This window comes from Geospiza fortis, unplaced genomic scaffold (assembly GCF_000277835.1).
Source record: "Geospiza fortis unplaced genomic scaffold, GeoFor_1.0 scaffold54, whole genome shotgun sequence".
In the NCBI taxonomy this organism is placed as follows: Eukaryota; Metazoa; Chordata; class Aves; order Passeriformes; family Thraupidae; genus Geospiza; species Geospiza fortis.
This window is the reverse complement of record NW_005054301.1, coordinates 5,444,138-5,466,535: the sequence shown is the minus strand read 5'-3', so window position 1 is coordinate 5,466,535 and position 22,398 is coordinate 5,444,138. Positions and strand designations below refer to the sequence as shown.

At 43.2% G+C, this 22,398-nt stretch overlaps 1 protein-coding gene and 1 long non-coding RNA gene across 2 annotated transcripts in view; one reads left to right on the top strand and one right to left on the bottom strand.

Moving 5' to 3' along the window:
• The window catches only part of ESRRB (estrogen related receptor beta), a 95,812-nt gene extending 90,228 nt beyond the window's left edge, over positions 1-5,584 (top strand). The window contains exon 7 of the mRNA XM_031065866.1: positions 5,340-5,584. Coding sequence (XP_030921726.1) covers positions 5,340-5,584 — 245 coding nt within the window. The remainder of the gene's footprint in view (positions 1-5,339) is intronic.
• Positions 5,585-8,827: 3,243 nt separating this feature from the next.
• The window catches only part of LOC115949341, a 102,128-nt gene continuing 88,557 nt past the window's right edge, over positions 8,828-22,398 (bottom strand). The window contains exons 2-3 of the long non-coding RNA XR_004082853.1: positions 9,084-9,171; positions 8,828-8,959 (exon numbers count right to left, since the gene is read on the bottom strand). This is a non-coding gene — a long non-coding RNA (uncharacterized LOC115949341). The remainder of the gene's footprint in view (positions 8,960-9,083; positions 9,172-22,398) is intronic.

Below are 22,398 nucleotides of genomic sequence, written 5' to 3'. Positions count from 1 at the left end.
AAAAAAAAAAAAAAAAAAAATATAAAAGGTACCATATCTTAATGTTTGTTTGCTTGAGTTTAGCCTCAAAAGAATGATCTTTGTTGAGTTGGGTCCTATGACTCTGGGTCTTTTTACATCTGACAGCTTGACATGATAAACTTCCTGTTCCATAGTCATGTTCCTTTGCTATGGATATATTACTTCAAGTGATAGGACGTGGTCCAGGATTCTGTGAGGCTGCCTCACCATTTTATGCCATTGTCCCTGTCCCTGTTTGCCATCCATCCACTCCTTAACAATACCAATATAAAATAAAAAAAAATTTCCTTACAGCTCATTGATAAAAATGTTGAGTAGCAGCTGGTTTTTCTACTGATCCCTGGGGATTTCCATGAGAAAACTCCTTCTTCAGGGATGATTCATCACTGATAGCTACTGTGAGAACTGTCATCTATCCAGTTACTAATCAATTGAAAGTGTTCTTTATTGATATTGCATAGTGCTAATTTTTTAATGAGAATGTCCTGTGGTCCTAAGCCAAGTGCTTTATAAAAACCTAAGTCTATTAAATCTGTGCAGTTAACTTTATCAACCAAACTTGTAATCTCATCAGAGAATGAAATCAAGTTTGTTTGACAAGACCTCTCTTCTCAAGTATCATGTTGACTGGCAGTAAAATCACAGAATCATTTATGATGGAAAAAACCTTTAAGACCACCACTTCCAACTGTTAACCCAGCACTGCCAAGTCCAACACAAAACTATGTCCTTAAGTGCCACATTTACATGTCTTATAAATGCCATCTTATTAGTCTTAATTGAATGTCACCTTTATTTTTTCCTTTCTTTTGCCCTGGTTCACATCAAGCTAGCATAGAAATTATCAAGTAAGACCTAGGAAAATGTGTGCATCATTAGAACATTTCCAGTCATCTTGAATTTCATAAAAATACCAAGACTTACTAATCATTAATCTGCCCTGGATGACCCCCAGCCAGCAATTTTAGAACTCTTAAAGCCAAGTTATGCCGCTCTGCTGACTTCTGTGAAGTTTGTTCTAATAGTTCTAATATCCTCTTGCATAAACAACAGATTATGAAGTCTTCGTCCCCTTCATATAACACAGATATATAAAGCTTTTCTTTTCCAAATAAGACAGAAATACAGAGGACTTCTATCTACTCTGCACTGCTATTAATAGCTTAATCATCTCCAGTTGAAAAGAGCCCCCCTACAAATGATCATTTTTCTTCTATTCCTTAAATATTTATAAAACTTCTTTACTGTCCTTAGCCCTTCTAGACATTGCTTTTCCTCCTATGTCCTTCATTTCCCTTATGGTTTTTCTGCACTTTATAACTTTGTTCCCTTTTTCAATTTCTCATCTAGTGCTTTTTTAGTTTTAATTGCTGCCTTCACTTTGCCAGTGAACCAGGATGGGCAGATGGCCAAGGCTAGCCTCTCTCCTCTGTGCCATGGTGGCTATGGGTGATATAATCAACTTGTTAAAGAACCTGTCTACCCGAGGGTCACAGGACTAAACAGGGAGAAGGGCTCCTCAGAAAGGCTGAAGTGCTAAGGTAGCAGCTGTGACAGGAGAAGTGTCACACTGGGATATTTACCTGGCCCGTGCTCTGGACACTGCTGTCAAGTTCTTCACAGTGCAACAGAAGCACTCTGTGCTGTTGCTGCTCACTGTGCTTTCAGGACTAAGCCCAGAGTAAACCTTATGAGACAGTCTCCACAGGAGTGGAGTAACACTGAGCAAAGACAGAGCAGAACAACCAACACTCATCAGATGCTTTGGGGTTCCATTTCCAGTACTGTGGAGTAAAGAAACCAAGGTAAGGATCAGGAGGCACAGGCCAAAGCATGTTCTCAGCTGGATGGGAATAATCACTCAGACTTCACTGGTTTCTCCTAGTGCAGCTAGAAGTGTAGCTATGTAGAAGCATAATCCACAGAAGTCCTGTTTTGTTATTTGTATTGAAACGTAGGAAAGTGAAGCATGGGATTTTGTTTTCCATGTAATTAAAGCTTCTCATGACACACAGGTAAGGAAGCTGGAATAGGGCAAGCGTATTTTTCTCTTGTAACTTAACATTGAACTTTCACATTCTTTTAATGCCACTTATTTTTTTTTAGTGTATTTTTGACAGGGACAAACTTACAGAGCCTGCATGTGTGTGCTTGCATGCAAACAGCCAATTCCTAAAATGGGAGGAAAGCAGTTTGGGCCAGGCTTCAGCTCCCTTGGATCAGAGATAGGGCTTAAAGATGAACACCTGGATTAACACCTGTGCTGCCTAAAACTGCTCTCTGCCTTCCCTCCCACACAGATAAATTCTGGGTGTAATTGCTCACACAATCCAAGTTCTAGGGACTTAGGCAGCCCTGTGTATACTTGACCCTTTGGTTCTAGGAATTAAATGAAAATAGAAGTGGGAGCTCACTCACTCTTTACAAGAGAAGAAGCTGACAGTAGGCTGATCTCTGAGTCCTTGGTGTGACGCACCAACAACACACCTGCTGGGATTGGCAAAGATAATTCAAGGGATCTCTGTTTAGTAAGTGCATTCTAGAGAGCTGAGGGATGAATTCTTAATTCCCAGAGCAGCAGGCAAGTCCCAGACAATATGATCACCCACTTTTTGACAGAGGTGATGTAGACCTAATTTTTTACCCTTCAGAGTCAGCAGTCCATTTTTAAGCATTCCTAGGTCCTCTTTCCTTAGGAAAAAAAAATTGATCAACCTATGTATTGAGGAGCCCTCTAGGTTAGCATACAGCACAAATTCATTTTAGGACAGCCCAGAGTGGCCAAAATTTATTTCCCCTTTTTTTTTTTCTGCAATGCATTTTAATGCTAAAATGGAGCGAGCAATGTCTGGACCTGGCAAAGAGATGCATAGCAAATTCTGTACTAATGGGTCCTGTGAGGTTCCTGTTCCTGTCAGAAGCTGCAAGGACAGAGTTAGGTGAGGAAACAGTGGGCCTTGTCCATTCTCACACCTGCCCTGTGCCCCATGCCAGCAGTGCTGGAGAAGGGCTCCTGGTATGAAGCCCAGCTTCTAGGCCAGCTGACCCTCAGGGACATGGTCAGGCAGCCTGCCCCCACCTCAGTGCTCTGATAGCTGTAAAAATTCATAGCTATTGATTTTGTAATTAACAGTTTATCAATGCCATTGACACCAGTTCACTGATGGATTGCAAGGAAATTAATCCTGCAATGTTGTTTTATTTTTTGCAGTCAGCTGCCAATTTTGAGCTTCTTTCAGCAGAGTGTGGTGGGGGTGGGGCAGGCTTTGAGCTTTATTTCCCCAGTTTCTCTCACTGTATATACACTTATTTACTGCTGTTAAGTCTTGTCACCTTACAGAAAGCCAGATGGCAGAAGAGCAGTTTTGGGATTCTGTCTAGTGTTCAGCAGCATCAGTACCCAAAAGCAGAGCACCCACTTTACCCTTAAGCGTGGCTCATTGCATGGTAATTCTAGCACCCGCTGGGATCTGCAAACTCTGACAGGCTGCGATTACTTCTCCCCTTTATGCCCCTAGCCAGAAGGACATTAAACAGAAAGGATAGAAGACATCCCAGCTTTTGATACTTCCAGTCTTCAAAATGACCTCTGTGACTTGGCAGGAAACAGATCACACTCAATTCTCTTGGATTGTGTATGGAAATTTTTCAGAGGTGCTACCTGGCTGGGAGAAGTTGCCAGACTGACTTGGCAACATGCTTCTTCCTTCCTGCTTTTCAGAATCAACCTCTGTGTCTAGCTCAGGTCACTGTGATGACCTAGCAGCCCTCTTCTGAGCTTCTTTGCCTGGCGTCTTGGATAAAAAGTGTAAATGTATCAAGAGTTGTTCTTCAGTAGGCTTCTTGGGAATACTTCCCTTTAATACTTAATTAGTGCATTCCTTCTGAACAGCTTCTTAAACAGCTTTCTTGCTAGACATAACATTTTCCCAACTGTTGTAATACCTTATAAATCATGCATCAGAAATAGCATTTTTACCATAAATGTATCATACAAAATTCACAGTCTCTAATTTGTGTTGTGCTCTCCATAAAGATGACACATATTTCTAGAGAGATTTTAGCACTTCAGTCAGCTTTCCTCCTCTTCACTGTCACTCTTGGGAACCCATGTCCTCACATTTGTGTTTGTGTGTAGGCTGAGACTACACTGAGACTACTTTGCCACAAAGCAAAACCCAGGCTGTGATGGTAGGCGGCGCAATTACATGTGCATATGTGTGCTTGCCACACTCTCTCTCTTTGCCATTGCTTCTGGATTTGTTGCCTTGTGGCAGGAACCTTTATCAATAGGTTCAGTATTGATTAAAAGTCTCTGAACAATGGAGATGAGGCATCAGTGTCTCTGGCTCTGTCATGGCTGTAAGAAAGAAGCAAGATGAAAAAGGAGAAAACCTTTGGTGATGCTGTGCCTCTCTGCTCTTTGGTGCTGCTCTCTCACACCATGACTTACCCACAAGTTTAGCAGTCTGTGTTCAGTCTGGTTCCCTATCTCAGCCCTGGACTGCGTCCTTACCAGCTAGCTACCTTCGCTTCACAGACACACCAAGGAGCCTTGCTAGCCCCTCCAACAGCTCATAGAAATCTTACTGGCAGCCTAAGGGAAGAGGCCTTGCAGGAGACATGGGATTCCTTTATTGCAGCAGGAAGCTCCTTGAGCAGCTGCTGGCAGTCTCTGAAAGCAGGGGCATATGCACAAAGGTGGGTCTGGCAACACCCCTGGGCACACTGGTTGTGACCTATGGGGCTTTTCTGTCTTGCTGATACCCTTAGCAGCTGCACAGCAATTAGGCAGTTTAGACAGATGAAGCGCTGTAGCAGCGTTAATTATTCTTAATGAGATTGCTCCCAAGCGGCAGCACAGCAGCTGCTGCCCCTTGCAGGGTGACTCTCCCCATAAGGAGCATGGAGGGCAAGTGAATGTGCAAATCACAAAGGCCCCTGCCTGACCCCTGCATTGCACTGGGGTGGCTGGCAAAATGGGCAGCACACAGAGGAGCACATGTGTCACTCAGCTACCCCTGGCAACCCTACTGTCCCTGCACTGCTAGGGCCAACACACTGGGGTGCTGCCAAACTTCATGCAGCAGCACCACACCTGTCAACTAGCTGGTTTTTTCTGCTTAAGAAACAAACCAAACAACAGCCCTCACCCCTTGCCTGGGGAGGGTGGGGGGAAGGGGGGAACAAAAACAACCCAAAAAAACCCTACAAGAACAAATAAGAACGAAAGAAAACATCATTAGCTTCAGAACCATAAATTATTTCCTTTCTCACATCTGACTTGTCTGTTTGCTGTCTTTTCTCCCTCACCCCAGACTCCATGCACATAGAGGACATGGATGCAGTGCAGAAACTCCAGGACCTTCTCCACGAAGCCCTGCAGGACTACGAGCTGAGTCAGCGCAACGAGGAGCCCCGGCGAGCAGGCAAGCTGCTCCTGACCTTGCCCCTCCTGCGGCAGACGGCTGCTAAAGCTGTGCAGCACTTCTACAGCATCAAACTGCAGGGCAAGGTTCCCATGCATAAACTCTTCCTAGAAATGCTAGAGGCAAAGGTCTGACAGCCCCAGCACCAGCCGACAGTGGCCGGGGAACAAACTAGAAACAAAGATGCAGACAACGGAGCAATCCAAACAGCAGCAGCAGCCACCGCCGGCTTTTATCTCCAATCATTTATTATGGAAGAATTATTTAATGTCTATCTGTCGGCGTGACTGCAGAATCTTGTGTACAGGAGGGGGGAAACTTTTAATCAGTCACCTGTTTCTCTTTTTTTCATTGTTTTCTCTGTGGGAAATACCAGATTATGCTCTTGCACTTGTTGAGGCATCGTGGGGGCTCAGCCCCTCTGATCAGTGATGCTCTCAGCGCTGTCCAGGCTGCCTGCTCCCTAGCACCCTCTGCCAGTTCTGGAGGGGGAGTGGGGACAGAAGCAGGAAGAGAGGAAGAATAGAGTCAATATAAACTTTATCTGCTGGTGTTATGAGGGGTCAATTAGAAAGGGAAGCAGCCACGGTCCTTCTTTTTGTCATCTTTCTTCCTCTTACCATAGAGTAGATGCTCCTTTGGAGAACAATGCTGCTGGACCTCTCCTGAACAAAAAGGCTGCCTCCCAGACTCCTCTAACACTTGTACATACAGAGGCCCCACTTCTTACTGGGAAAGCTGCTCCTAACTGTGTAAGATATTCTGCGACCTTGTACAGTGTGTCATTACGCCTGGCTAGTCCCTCCCGTGTACAACCCCTGCAGGCCCCTGAAGAGGTAGGATGTATGTCCCTGAGAAAATGCAAGTCTTTCCCAAATGGCAAGAGAGAAGAGCCTGATGTTATACTTCAGTGCTGGGTTGACTTGATAATCTCTGCATCCTCTCCTATGTGGTGCTAACTTCAATTCTTCCACACTTTTCACCCCATAGTGTATCACACCTGCCTCTTCAGCTCAGCTGAGTGCCATTCCCCACCTGTTCCTTGTGGCAGAGAACACAAAGCTTTGTCTGCATGGTTACTGCCCAAGTAAAAATACACCCCAAACCAGATCTTTCCTAGACTTCATTAGAGCTCTTTGGCTCCACAGAGACTTTAGGCTTATTGCCAAATTCTAGTTAGGAATCAAGGGCACTGCTTTTCAGAGGAGGCAGCTCTAGAGCCTGAGAGATTGCTTTATTGTGGCAGGCTAGGGAAATAAATTAGAGGATGGCATGAAACCCCTGATACTCCAACTACTATCTTCCCCTGCCTCATCCCATTATCCTCAACAGCAGGAAGAGCTAGCATAGATTATACCTGGGGCTGGTAGGAGGTTCTCTTGCTGATCAGAAAGCAAATACCTGACCTTGAGGTGGTGGGAGAAGAACAGGGGGAGTGTTTATTTACTCTTATATAACCAGGTTCCTACTGTCTCCAAGACCTGGTTTAGATCTGCTGCCTAAGCCATAACTGCTGCATTCCCAGTAGCCAGAGAGGAATGTAGGTGACTGACAAAACTGACTGTTGGTGTTCTCTGAAACTTTATTTTCTAGGTCACTTAGTTTTAAGCCATCCTGAGCTGACAAAACCTGAGTGTATTCTCTTTTTTTATGGTCAACAGCATGGCACTAGTGGTGAGAAAAAATCTCTGATCTACGTTTGAGACGCCACTAACTCTATTGTGTCTGTTCTCCTCAAGCTTCCACCCCTTCCTAGCTTCCCCAGAAGAAAGGTGGTGTGTAAGAGGAGTAAATTGCCCTCAGGAGGAAGTCTTCCAAAGCAGGGTTGAGGTGTGTGGTCAGAAACACTGGGTGCTTGTTTTCTGCTGGAGCAGAATGTGTCCCAGCAGGGCTGTCAATACTGCAGACCCCTGCCCTGGCAGGCTCAGACACAGGGGGGCTGGCATAGTGACCTCTCAGCTCCCATAGCCAGCCCACACCTTGAAATTAAGTTAGTTCCATTTCATCTCCTTTGACTTCTTCCTATGCTACACAGTCACTCATTTTGTACTCATTTGATAAAGGAATTGTCTTACTTCAGGCATATTAGTAATAACCACCAGAGACCTTAGGGGCAGAAGGCACATTGGAACTGGGACTCCTTCTGTGCTCACAGCAGTAGCAATTACACAGTATCCTTGTGCTTCAAGAGGATACCTGTGCTTCTCTCCCCCACTCCCTCCCAAAGGCAGCTGGGGAGAAAATGAGAGGCTTCTGGTTGTGCTCATGATCCCTGTACCCATCTATGACTGAGGGACCAAAGTGAAATGCATGCCACCATTACAGAGCCAGCTTGCCATGTGCTGCACTCTGGCAACTTTCTGGCTGTGGTAGAATTGCGTTCACAGATGTGCTGAGTTGCATTATCACCTGTAAGTTTGACTCACTCGAGCACTGCTGCAATGCTGCCAAGTGCCACCCAGCTGAGCCACAGCACATTGTGCCCCAACCTGCTGTGCAAAGGTAGCTGGCCCAAAATGGGCTGAAAAGATCCTAAGAAGCAGTTCTTACTCTGTTGGGCCCTGCCAGAAAGGTCACTACTCACATGCCAACACACCCACCCAATCTCCCCCCTCAAAAAAACCCCAAAACTACCCAAAAACAACCCCAAAAGGCTCTTCTAGCTTTGTTGTATTTGAACTCAGGCCTGCTCTCCATAACAGGACACTATCTACAAAACATGATTATGGAGAGCTGCCGAGTTAGCTTCTAGCTCACAAAGACTGCTGGCTATTTAGATTAGGGCTATGGGATGGGGGCAACTCCTGCCTTGCCATAGCAATATGAAGATACCAAATACATTTTTTCCAGGAACTTCTTTCTCCATTAAAGCTGCATAATGTTGGAGCCCATCCAAATACTCTCCATTGCTTGAAGATAATATGCAGGGAAATGTTTGCATTTCTTCTGAAATAGGATGGGAAGTGAAGCAGACAGTACTTAGGATATATTAAACTCTCTAACCAAGGAATGCAAACTCTTTCCCAGGAAATGGGACACAAACACCTGTCTAGATTTAACCCTTAAAAGGCTTGTACCATCCTAAATTGGGAAGCAGGTCAGGTCTCTTGAACCCTTCAAACAAGTGCAGGAATCCCAATCATCTCTTTCCAGTTACTCTGATCTGCTGTGCATTGCTAGTACTATCACACTGACACAGCTGAGGAGCATTTCCAGCTACACAATGGGCTGGGATTGCAGAGGAGTGTAACAGTGTAGTCCCTCCAATGCACTTTGAAGCAGGAAACAAAGCTTCAGCAACTGCTTAGGTCTTTGAATGCTCACAGTCTCTTACAAAAAGGTCTGGGGATGTGGAAGGTGAGGCATGAACTAGGAGATGGGTTTTAGGTCAGTAGTCTTTATGCTGCTCATTTGTAATATAGGATTCACAGAGTCAGAGTCATACAGCTGTCCTTCACAGGGCAAAAGATGATGGAGCTTGAGCCTTGCGACACAGATGGGCTCTGTGACTTAAAGAAAAGAGAAGCAGTAGAGGTAAGTATAGCAGTGACAGTGAATAAACCCACACCAGCAACTATGGTAAAAGCAGCTCCAGCCCCCAATTTGCATGTGTGGATAACAGAAACCATGTACCTGCCAGCTACTACAAAAGACAGTTCTTCCCAAGTGACCAACTCTTCTGTTTTGGGCACATTCTTCTCTGGGAACAGCAGTGTCTGACCTGTAATGCAAAACAAATTTCATGGGGATCAATTAAAAGGTAAATTACCACTCTGAATTTAGGTTTCTAGGGAAACTTGGGCATTACACCTCGCAGCAAAACTGTGAAGCTACAAGAAACATCCCCACAACAATCAGAACCTTGCAGTATTGCTCATGCTAAGGGGGCATTATTTTTCTCTTTGTAAGCTATGTCATCTTTTTTTTTTAAACTATTATAAATATATAAAATAAAACATGCTTCACCAGAAACATGTAAGCAGCTATTAGAGGGGCAATTAATTGAGAAAGACCCTAGAATGTAACATGTTGAGCTTTTATTACCAATCAGAGCTATAATCAATCATATGGCCAAAGGCTGCTCTGTTGTTCTTGTGGCTGGGTTACATGGAGAAGCCAGAGAGAGACAGAGGCTGTGAGAATGATGCAGGTAGTCATAGACAGTCAGTGAAATAAACAGTATCTACTTAACTATTATCTGCTCCTAAAAAAATAACAACCTGTTAAATAAATTGTATTCCTGTGGTACAGGTCATTTCAAACAAAACAAGAAATAAAACAAAGAAATGTAAAAACTAATGCAGACAGAGTAATGTTTATTGTGTTAGGAGCTGCTCTGTTCTGTCCCTCAGGATGCACATGGCTCCACAGAAAAGGCCGGTGGGGGGAAAGCGTGATCTGTCTGTATTTGCTGTGGAAGAGCAGGAAACCCCCAGCCCTCTCACTTAGAAATGCTCATTTCATGTTTTCCCATATAAAAAAAAATCCTCAGCAAGCTTCTGAGTTTTTGTGAGATGAGCTTTGCTGAGAACTTTTAAGACAGGCACTGTTGCCAGTCTCTGCCACAGACCAGTTTATTTCTCCCCCTCACTCCTTTTCTTTCCATGTTCTACACTTCAGTGGTGCAAGGGATAAACAGGAGCTAGTGACGAAAAAATCTTGAAGTGGTTCCAGTGAAGAAAAACCTCTAATCATAAAATAGACCACTGGCTTAAACCCAGCAGTGACATCATGAGTGTTGCAAGCATTACAGCAGCTGTCCAGTGCTTATGGATGCAAATGCTGAAGTTGTGGCATTCATATTGATCTGCTCGGTCAGGCAGCACAAGAGGGAAGGCTCATAGCTGCTTGAGAAAGCAGAAGGAAATGCACTCTGCTAATTGGGGCAGAGATGTGAGAAACAAGGACTCCAGGTTTTTGTTCTACCTCTGATTGTATCAGGTACCAGACACCATCCCACCCTGTTTAAGCACCTCCAAGACACCTTAGCCAACCCTGCTAATGTCCTAATGATGCATCAAACCAGGCAATCAAGAGGCTGCTCAGCCTGCCCTCTGAAGAGGAGGTGGTGGCTGATTTAGTGGTGGCCAGTGGGAAAGGCCATGGGCTAAAAATGAGCCTGAATGAAAAAACAAGATGAGCACAGAGCTGTAGTGGGACATGAAGTATGAGAAGCTTTTTCTACATTGGAAACAGCTACTCCCAGCCCCACAGCAGCAGCACCCTGACTGTGACAGATGCAGTCTTGGAACCAACACAATCCCCTTCCAAGTTCACATAGCAGCTCACAGTCACACACAGCACTCCTACATTCTGTGCATAAGTCCTCTCAACATTGTAGCCATTCGAAGAAGGTTTGGATTTGGCCACCTCAGTGGCCAAATGGATCCTACTTCAGATTAAATATAGCGAAGGGATGTAAATGTGTGGCTTTTGGGATTCTGAAAAGTTCCTTGGCACTGGAGCTGATGGTGTCAAGAGATTGGTAAGGATAGCTGGCAGACTACAGAGAGCTTGAGCACCACTCTTCAAACACCATTTAAGGGCTGTTAGCATTCCTCAGTCCCTTACTTTAAGGTTGTGGCTGCCGTACTGGCATTTCCTGGGCATCCTTCTTTGTCTAGGTTTGTTTGAGGCTTTCTTTGCTTTGCTTACTAGTGTTCACTCACACTGGAATTAAAGAAAGAAAGAGAAGGGGATTGACTTCATAGTGAGCCTGTGTAGCACTGAGAGAAACTGAGGCCAAACCTGATATTTCCTCTTACAGATGAGCTTCACAGGAAATACTAGGAAAATACTCTAATTTCTCTGATTAGCTTGAGAGGGAAACAGGTTTCTTTACTACTCAGTGTTGAGTTCTCTAAACACATTTCTCCCACCAAAATTAAGGGCATGCTTAACTGCTAGGATATGTGCTTAAATTTTAAATGTTAAAACATGAGTGCAGTAGTTTTTTGTGGGTACCTACACACAAAATAAAAGGAAAACCAGCAAGAGAACTGTCCCTTCCAACTCAGGCCACTCTATCATTCTATGATGATTTTCCTCTTTCAGGCCAAGGTATTACACAGGAAATCAAAGCGAACATTGGTTGAGGTACAGGAAACTTTAATGTTCAACTTCCAGTAATGGAAAGCTGGAGAGCTTACACTGTGTACCTGGATTTCTTTAGAAAGACATTTTCTCCCATTGCAGCGTTTTTGAAATGACACCAGGGAAAAGCAGAACACCTGTACCTGGGGAGCAGGAGGACTAACCTAGCAGTGTGCTGAGAGCAGCAGCATGCAAATAATTATAAGTAGAAGTCACAGAAAAGATCAGAACTGGCTAGAGGCTCAAAGCATCTCCTGCAAGAAAAACAGAAGAAAGAAAACAGCTACCAGTGACATAACACAGATTTGCTAAAGACTTCAGTGCTTCACAGAGTCCTTCATAAATACGAGTCACATGCCTACTGCAACCATCTCTTGGCAGCACACACAGCACATGCAGGAACATCTGGCTTGGTTCAGACCACAGACCCATTTATCCCACCACCCCTCTCTGCTAACATGGCCAGCAGCAGATGATCAGAGAAGAATGTAAAAATATGGCAAAGAGGTATAATTAAGTCTCCCAGCAATTTAAGGATCAAAGGTCCTTAAATTTAAGGATCGAAGATTCTGCTCAATTTTCCTTATCATTCACAATCTTCTAGGTGTCTTGTTTTCACCCACAGTCATTTCTTCTCAGGCAGGAAGTATGGCTGCCAGCCTTACACCTTCCCTGGGTACACTCACCACCAATTAAGTTAAGAAAATGTGACAATGAGAAAGGCAAATGGCTGCCTTCCATCACTTATTCTTGATGTTTTAAAGACAAGTACAAAAATCTAATCCCTACCTGAGATCCACAGACATATAGAGACCTCTCTTGCTGTAGCTAGCAAATGTACAAATGTACACACCCTTTGCATTATTTAGTTATGTTCTCATTCACAGCACTACTGCAGCTCACAATTCCCTTCAAAGTAACTTAGAAACAAGATTAGCCTATTTAAATCACATTTTCCTAATAATAATAACAATAACAGGTTGGAAGCCTTCCTCCTTTATATGGATGCAGTCTTTTCCTCAATCTTTTTCTCTTTTTGATCTACCTGAAAAACAGAAGAAACTAATAAGACACCTTTTCTGATGTAATCCTTTTATTATAATACAAATGACTGTTTTAAACCCTGCATATTTTAAAGCATTCCTTGACATATTGAACGAAATAATTTTTAATGTACTTCTTCCAATTGCACAGTAAGAAGTTGATTTCTGTTTAGAAGTCCCAGCTTGCTTAATTCAGAAATACCAACCTCTTACTTCTTTTAGTGCTTAAAATCAGCACATTCACCATTACATAAAAAGGCTCAGAAACAAGCTCATTATTTTGATGAATGAAATTATTATACTTTTTTTTTCTGATTTTAAGAAACTGGCGTTATATTTTCAATAAGCCTTATCATATATCACTGACATATCTGCAATTGTTAAATTATAAAAAGCAGGGCAGTGATCAGATAAGGAGAAGCCAGGAGAGTGTAAACTCAAACCACTTTGTCTAAATTGGCAAGAATCAACATAAAACAAAGCTGCATTTAACAGATCAGTTAGAACAAAGCACATAAATCATGTTTTTGAGAGGGGTTAATTTGCACCATATGCCAATTAATTCAAGTGCAATACATAAGTTATAAATAATCTCATTGGAGTGGAGAGTGTTATACTAGGAATGAAAATTCTTTAGCTGAAGCCAAAATTATAATCACCTTCAATAATTGCATTTCCAGCACTGCAAATTCTTTTCCATTGCAGCACTGAAAGCAGTCAATGCTGCAAATAATTTTCTATTACTATTTACATTATTAAACTCAAACACATTAACCAAACCCTTGTTTTATTTTTGTCAGTATTTAATGCTGCTACAAATCAATGATCCTCTGGGTCAGTCTTAGGAAGTATGGTTTCATCAGATATTTTTTGATCTAATGAACCCTTGTAACCAAGACTCCGGTAATCACTTATGTCCCCCATTGGTTTTGTCATACACCACAAAAATTCAGCAGTGTCCTAAGGGAGTGATGCTTCCAGCATTGGCACAAACATCAGCTTTGAGGGGTGCTACATCCAGCTCTTCTGCTGTCTTGGGCTCTTCTAGCTCAGACTCTCTTTTTCTAGGTGCAGAAAACCCTAAATCACTCCTTTGCACATTTCGTCTTTTCATCACAGCTCTAAGATTTCTTGTCAGAAGGTTCCTGCTCTGATCCAGCCTGTTTCCCTGGCTAGCTTGGATAGTTTTTTTGTTTTTACACTACTAATCAGTCTCTTTTTCTCTTGGCTCTCTCCTCCTGTCCTGTTTCTGGCACACTGCCAAAAACACGTGGATGAGGAGGCTAGAAGTGGCATCCCCTGTGGCAGCCAATCACACTGAACTCCAGATCTCTGGTGGGATAGACTGTTCCAGCTTCCTTAAAAACACAGTCCCTGTGTCTGGCCGCCAAATCACTGCTCTGGACACCCTCCACTTGGAAAGAGAGTCACCCCAGCTAACAGTGTTTATTGTTCCCCATTGCTGAAGCTTTTCTCAGATGTCCTGGTTTTCCAGTGCCGCAAGAAATGCAGTGTCACCTAAACAACATTCTCCAAAACAAAGGGCTACAGGAGGATATTTGTAAAATTACACCTTTGATGCCCTTTAGGTCACATTACCCTTTCCTCTCATTCTCAAACTTATGTCCACAGCCACATTAGATCACAGCAGCTGCTGCAGCAGCTCTAGTTAATTGGACAAACCATGCCAAATCAGAGAAATACCACATTCACCTCAGGCTCCACTGCACAACTCAAGAGAACCTCAAAATCCTGCTTGTATAAGCCAGTGAGGCCAGGCAGCAGCACACAGCCACATGTGGGGTTGCCAGCGCTTTAACTAGAACAGTTGCATTCCCATGATGCTGTGTTTCCCTTGCAAATAGTTATTAATCCAAACTGAGCTATAGCAATTACAGAAATACTATGAAATTCACACTAAATGATCACAGAAAATAAAAACCTTTAATAAATAAATCATAGACACCTTCTAAATGTGCCTAGAAATGTAAACATGAGAGAAACAACCAGTGGAAAATAACAAAGCCTGCATGGACATACGTTAGGCTCTGTTTCTCAATTTGCTTGAATCAAGAGACCACTCCACCTTTTTAAAAGAAAAAGAAAATGCCTGGACTACCTTAGAACTGGGTACTGGCATCTGTAAATGAGTAAGGGATAAACAAAACCTCCAAGGACAGGCAAATAAAATGTTCTGAGTTGACCAAAATTACAATGTTATTATCATAACTATAAAAGTACTATGTAGAATTTTAATTGATAGATAAGCAAATGTGACACCATTTTGCAGATCTCCTCTGAGCCCACTAGCCTGTGCTGCAAGCAGAGTAAAAGTGTGTGGGAGGAATATACTCTCAGTGTATTCTGAACTCTGAAAGAGAGATTGCAGCTGGATTACACCTCTGCCCAGCACACTGAGCCATTATAGCTCAGCACTTCCTTCTGCCATCCATTGCCTATTGCAAGCATTTTGAGCAGGGTCCTTTTCCTTGCATGGCTGCTCACTGCACACACAGCAGGCCCCTGGCTCACCTCTTCTTCCCCAGGGAATGGGGCTTGTAAATAAGTAAAAAGTGACTGAAAACCTAATATAGAAGATGCCTGGGGACCTCTCAAATTCTGGGAAACCTAATCACTCTGGCTGAATTAGCTTGGACTGGGACTTGACAATTGTCTTTGGGTATTGCTTTCACGTGGAGCACATTCTCAAAAGTGTACAACAATGACTCATTCTGGAGCTTGTGATTGCTGTGTGTCCTAGAGTATGTTGCTAAGCTGCTCCTGTCAATCCTCTGGACATTTTCACAAGCAAAGGTATCTCCCCAAGCAGGCTACCTACAGCTACCTGCTGTGTGTGTTATTTGTTCCAATACAAGGAATAAATAACCTACCACCAAGCTGTCAGTGACATCATGCTAAGTGCTGATGCTGTCACCTCCTTGGTAGCACGTCCCATACCCTGCTGGTTACATTAATTCTCACACAGGTCATCACAGCAAATGCCCTTTTCATTGAATCTGGCTCTGCACCCTCCATGGCACAAATTGTTCATCTGTCAGACTCAAAAAAGTCAAAGAACAGAAACTTCAACAGAAACTGTCTGGGGTATGTCTACGAATAGTTGCAATTCACCTTCTAGATGCCAAGGGAGAGCAACTAATCTGCACTGGGACAATGCTTCACAAGGTGAGCAGAGCTGGCTAGATGTCCTTCACAAAAGTATCTGCATGACCTCCTACCCATGATGGAGAAATGAAATAATCATCTCTTCCATAAGCACTCATCAGGTAACCAGCTACCCAGCAAGCCAGGAACACATAGTACCTCTGAAACAAACAGGAGAGAAAAATATATAATTATAACACAAAGGGAACATTAAGCAGTACCACAGCCTCTCTGTGCTTCAGACTTTGCTGAGGAATCAATCATCCTTTGCAGATAACTTTATGCTTCACAGCTACTGCTGCTAAGCAGGTTAAATAAAAAAATAATCAATCCCTCTTCCGTTACTTCTCCCCTTCCCAGTCCCCAACCTGCACTTCTTACTGGGAGTAGGGAGACACGGGCACAATATTATTTTCTGTTGGATCAGATAATGGTTTGAGTTGGAAGGGGACTGTGAAGATCATCTAGTTCAAACCCCTCTGCCATGTGCAGGGACACCTTCTGCCAGACCAAGTTGCTTAAAGCCCCATCTAGCCTGGTCATGAACACTTCCAGGGATGTGGCAGCCACAGCTTCTCTGGGCAACATGGTCCAGCGCTTCATCACCCTCACAGAAAAGAATTTCTTCTTAATATCTAATCTTCCAAATATCTAATCATCTTTTTGTTTAAAAAGAAGAATTTAACCTATTATCCCAAATCTGTGTTTTGATAGCCAGGAGCAAAGAATCCAAAAAAGAGGGAGTGAGTAGTGTTAGAAATTCTGGGACTGCTTCCCAGCAGCAAAAATTGCAGCTGCTGAAATGCAGCTCAACTCATATACATTTGTGTGAGACACAGGGTGTCTCCTGCTCCCACATTCATGTGGTTCCTAGTGCTCTTTTTTGTGGAGAAGAGATGGCTGTGTCTCTTCAGCAAACAAGAAAGAAAAGCAGGCCTTAAAGACAAGTAATTGCCCAGACATCAAAAGATGGTGCTCCTCTGTGCCAGACTGCACCAGAGAGAGAGAGACCCACTGGAGAGACATCTCTCCTACAATTACCCTTTCCAAGTAATGAAGATGAGACACCTTCTGGGTCAAAAGTGTCAGGAGATAAGATGTTGGAACAAGCTGCTAAATAACAGATAAATCACCAGCGCAGTGTATCATGTACATCCAAGAGATCTGTAGGAGTTTTGAATGGAAGTGGCTGAGCTGCTGAAGACATGAATTCTCTCATTAAAGTCATCTGTTATACTGGAGTAATGAAGGGTAGCAAGTGCTGTAAGTTGTTCTAAAAAAGGCATTTGGGATGATCTGGCAAGTCACAGACCACTGAACTTTACTCTGAATCAGGTAAATTGGTTGAATTATCAAGTAAAATTAGAATCACAGGGAAGGACTATCACAAAGAATTCATTTAGTTTTGCTCCAGTGTCCTTGCTCTCTTTCCACTGTTTCTCACTACTTTAAAAATCCTGTTGATTCTTCTGAATTCTCCTGCTTAGGTTATTCCTCTTTACTTTTTGTGCATTTGGCTATGTCCTGCAGAAATAAAAGGCTTTTCTTCTTCCTTCTTTTCACCCAATTCTGTCCAGGGGAAAACTGCATAAGGAAATATTTGTATTTATTCATGTCATAACTCTATTGCCATTGTGGGTACTACAGAGAAAAGTGGTAATAGCAGAAATCCTACCTGATGTCCCAGTGATTCATCATCAGTCTCTCACTTGTCCCAGTTTTAACAGACAGGAACTATAAATTCTAGGAGGACAATTGCTTAAACCACTGCAAACTGTGCTTTACCATGTTAAGACCATGCAACCACCTGTAAGAACATTCTAGCAAAGAGTTTTCTACACCCTTATATGATTCCTGATCCAGATGGAGTCTTAAGATGAAATGAAAGGCCAGATCACCTCTTCAGTTTCCTTAGTAAGATACACTGAAGAGAATGATCCACCAGTTGTCTCAGTTCTGTGCCTGACTCAGGATTTGCTTTTGTATTGCAGCACAACACTTTATTTTCTGAACAAGTCGTGGGAAGAAGCAGTGACCTATGAAAGATGCTGGCCAAGCTATGGTCAAGCTGTTGAGGGCACAGCCAGCAGGTGACAAGTCAGGAGCAGAGCACGTGACAGATACAGAGTGTGCTCCACTTGAGGAACTGGGAGCAGGGCAGCTTGAAGCAAAGACAGAAACCAGCATGGGTTTTTTCTGGGACAGCCAAGCAATATGCTAGGTTCTTACCCATGGGGAAACATCAGAGGCTAGAGGCAGAGTAGTAGAAGATTCCAATCAGAAAACTCAAGAGCACAGGTATGTGTCCTGCAAAAATCTAAGCTGGAGCCATGCAGGCAACCAGCCTGCAGTTCACATGCCCTGAAAGAGCACAGACAGGCACTATTACAGTTTTTCATTTTCTGTTTAGATCTTTGCACTATGAGTATTTGCAAACCTACCCTATCTTGAGCAGCCATTGTTGACTTAGATTAATTTAAGATTATATAGAGCGTAATAAACACTCATTAATTTTGCAGGTTTGCTTCTGGTACTGCAATTGCTACATAAAATCACATTTACTTAAGTAGAAATGAAAGGAGCTACCATTTTTAACAGCTGTAATTGTTCAAGCAGAGCAGATAGGATTTTCCCTAACACCTCTTCATGCAGTTCTGTGTCTGGAAATACCACCCTGAAGAACACATAAAAGAATCATGTTGATCCCATACCACTTTAGCTATTTTGCATATTCATTTGCTAATTCCTTAATGTTTCTAATACCTAATTCTGTAAGCCCCAAATCTCACTACCTAGTGACATTAATGAACATGTTAGACTCTAATTCATAATAATAACCCATATTACTTGGGTCAAACTAACTTCAGTGTTTATTCGGACAGTACCATAGTTAAATTGTTATTACAATCTCGTTCCACATTTTGATAAGCATTCTGACTTGACAACTTTCATAGCTATCATGACTTTGGTTTTATTTCTAACTAATAAATGAGGGTTCCTGAATTTTTCTGACTAGACGTTAGCTTCCGTGCATCCACATGATGGCAATGCAATTCACTTTCAGACTCCTAAGGTCTAAGCTTCTCTGTTTGGATTTATGGAAAATTAGAATGCTCTCTGCAAGGTCACTGCAATGCTTCCTTTTCACTGAAGTCCAAAGTCTAGGTGGACATCAGGATTTCTAAAGATTATGACCTTTATGGCTTGGGAACAGGACCATCTCTCTTCTTGCCTCTCAGTCACCATGCACCTGATGCCTCACTAATCCCCAAGAGGTTTGATGTACCACAGCACAGAACAGCTATAATTACTCCTGGAGCCAGCTGCCACTCAAGTGACAAAGAAGTCTGCAGAGCCATTCCCCCAGCCCACGTTGCTGAGCACTTGGACCGTTTGAATACAATATTAAATAGAACAAGACATGGGCAATATGTTATTTTTGCAAAGCTGAGCTTGTCACATTTGCAAAATTAATATGGTGTGGCAGGAGATGGAAGGGCCACCTTCACTGTGGAGCTCCCACGTCTACAGAGCCAGACAGAGTGAGCACAATGGCGAAGTGCCTGGTTTTGCACAACCATGAAATTTTCAGACATGAAGAGGGGAATTAGCAGCACATGGCAAGTCCTTTAAGATAAGCACGAAGATGATAAAATAATGACAGGAATGAGTGAAAACAGGTATTTCCTACTAAACCTTATCAAAACTCTTCTGGGCCTCACTGGAACACTGTCCCAGCAGGTCTCTGAGTTTTGTTGAAGGTGTTAAACCCTCACAGTGCAGCAGGCAACCTGCAAGGCAAAGAGCACTGGGCCTTTAGAGCCATTCTTTCTGGGACCGCTAGACAGTGGATGGAAGTGATATTTGTTTATTTAGCCTTCATAGTGATCCCTGCGCCCCAGGGACAAAGGGGAGGACTGAGTGCCTGCTCCAAGGGACTCACAGACTCAACTGCAGGTAAGTCTCTGCTGCTGTTCAAAGGGGGTTACTTTCCAGGCAAATTTCCTTCTGTTTTGAAAGAAAGGAAACACTTAGGATATAATAAAGATAAAACAACTGCCACTTTGCAAAGTAATCCATGATACCAGCAGTATCACCACAGATTTTTTTTTTGTTCCTTTTGTCCTTCCTTCAAACTGAAGTTAAACACACCCATTTCCTCCCTTGTACATTTTCCTCTTCAGAGACATGGCTTAGGACACCTACCTCCAAATCAGAATTTCACTTGGACACATCCTGCTAAAAAATCCACAGTAAAAGCTGTAATAAAGTATGGCACCTGTTGCTTCTTTGGACAATTTGCAAGATGGATTTTTTGAAATACATATATATGGGGGGAGGGGTGTACACATATAATATGTACATATAATATGAAAAATGCTTGTGGATAACACACACAATTCATTCAGTGCTCCATGGTGCAGTCAGCTCATGTATTCCCAAGACAGAGACAGGGGTCAATATGGTGGGAGCCTACTTTCAGCCTGAAATCTGACAAGGAAAGACTGAAGGAAACTCAGGAGGTTTCAGGCTATGTACTCCACATGAGCTTGACCTTCTTGGTTAAATTCTACCAACAGTGTGACATTGACCACACAGTCCAGAATTCTCCACAAGCCACTTCACAAGACAGGACACACAATAGGTTTTAGTGTCATGCCCTCAAACGTAAGGTGGAGTCAGTGACCTTCTCCTCATCCTGCTGCAGTGTCCTCTGAGAAGGAGAGGCCATTTCAAGAAAGAGTAGGTACTTCCTACACTGGTACTGGGAATCCCACAGAGCGACAGAGAGCAGCTCTACAGCAATTGCTTTGTTTAAAATGCAAAATGTGGATGTGTTTAGAGGAGGTACCAGCATCAATCACTGTATGCAAACACAGCCTGTGGAGAAGAGCTTCCCCTGTAAGTCACTCCTCACTGCCCTAATCGAGTTAGCACTAGTGACTGAGGGCATGTTGAACGCTGATGGGCCACTGACAGTGCTGTCCCAGGAGAAGATTAATAAAAGGCAGCAGGAGTACTCAGCCTCAGTTGGGCACCAAGTCGGGGGGGGGAGGGGAGGGGGGAGGACAAAGGTTTCTTTCAGTCTAGCAGCTGTTGCCCATTACCACAGACACACACAAAAAAGCAAAACTTGCAGCCTTCTCCCACAATCATTATCATACTTGTGGAGGAAGGTCAGTGCAGACCACATGCACTGACTTGAACAGATGACATTGCTGACTTGTGGTTTGTAGTCCCAGGGGAACATGAGTCCATAAAGGAGAGGTAAAAGACCATGCAACTCCACTGTTATTAAGCTTATATGGACCTAAAACAGGGGTCTGCATCAAGCCTAGGGACCCACAGACTGACACAAGAAACTAGAGTTGCATAGAAACAATTATTTGTTTAGCATGTCATGAAGGAGGAGCAAAACACATTGTAGACAGAGCCCAAGAGTCACTAGGGAAAAAACACCACAACTCTCATTGTACCAACTACAGGTGAACTTCAGCCCCTGTCCCGTTCTGGCGGACAAACTGTAAGTACTGCTACTGAAGTCATAGACATAATTTCTTCTCTTTCTCAGCCACCAGAGCAGTAGAAGGAGAGTAGGGAGGGTGCAGAAGTTCTCAATCTTCTCAGTGCTGAGAACAGAAAAGGAATAGAGCACTTCTGACTAGGCTGGTTTTAATCCGTTCATCAATAGCAGTTTTACTGACCCCTAGCTCCCCTTATCTTACTAGTCAAGTCCTAAGACTTCTACCTTGCCACCTTCTCTCAGCTTTTCTCATCATGTCCCTGGGCACATCACCCACACCTGTTTCCTGCACAAATTGTTGCCAATATCTTCCCTCTTCTCACAGCCTCCTGTGGCAGACTTCTACTCTGAGCTCTTCTTGCACTATGTTAGCCCTCCTCAGAACATGAGTTATTGTCCCATCTCTCCAATATATATGAGATACTGTCAGCATCTTGAAGAGAGAGAATCTTCTCTTTTATGTATCTGTAAAATGCTCAGAACGTTTATATTGCTCTATAAATAAGGATAGTAAGAGTCTAATGCTGGCAACTCTGGCAGATGTATAGGAAAAGGATGATGGCCTGCCCATGGAATGAAATCATTCTGCTTATGGGAAGACTTTATATCAAAATGGGCTGCTGCATGAGGTCCAATACCTATCAAAATCCTTCTCCATCTAGCAAGAGCAAAGCTAGTGCTGTGTTAGGAAGCCAATTTGATGCAACAATTTCCACAAGTGCACATCTGGCTACCAAGCAACACATAATTACAAAGAGTTCACATAAGAAGTAATGTCCAGGGATACCAGATAGTGAAAAGTAACTTCTGCTTTCCTAGAAAGTATCGGGCCACTCTGGTCCACGAAGAGTTTGACATCAGAGAAGGTGCCACCATCCCAGCTGCAGATTTGTGATGTATGCCCCTCTAAATCACGAGGGCACCAGATCCCGTCCTCCCACATAGGAGTTTCCATCATTAACCTCACAGAGCTGGTCCTTCTGCAAGCAGTCTGGTTTGGCTCATCCCAGCCTGGCTCTGCAAGGTGGGTGAGGAATCCCATACAGGGTGTACACAACATTTCTAGAAACATAGTACAATGTTTGTAAGCTTCTAGAGATGAGACTTATCATCACTGCTGAAC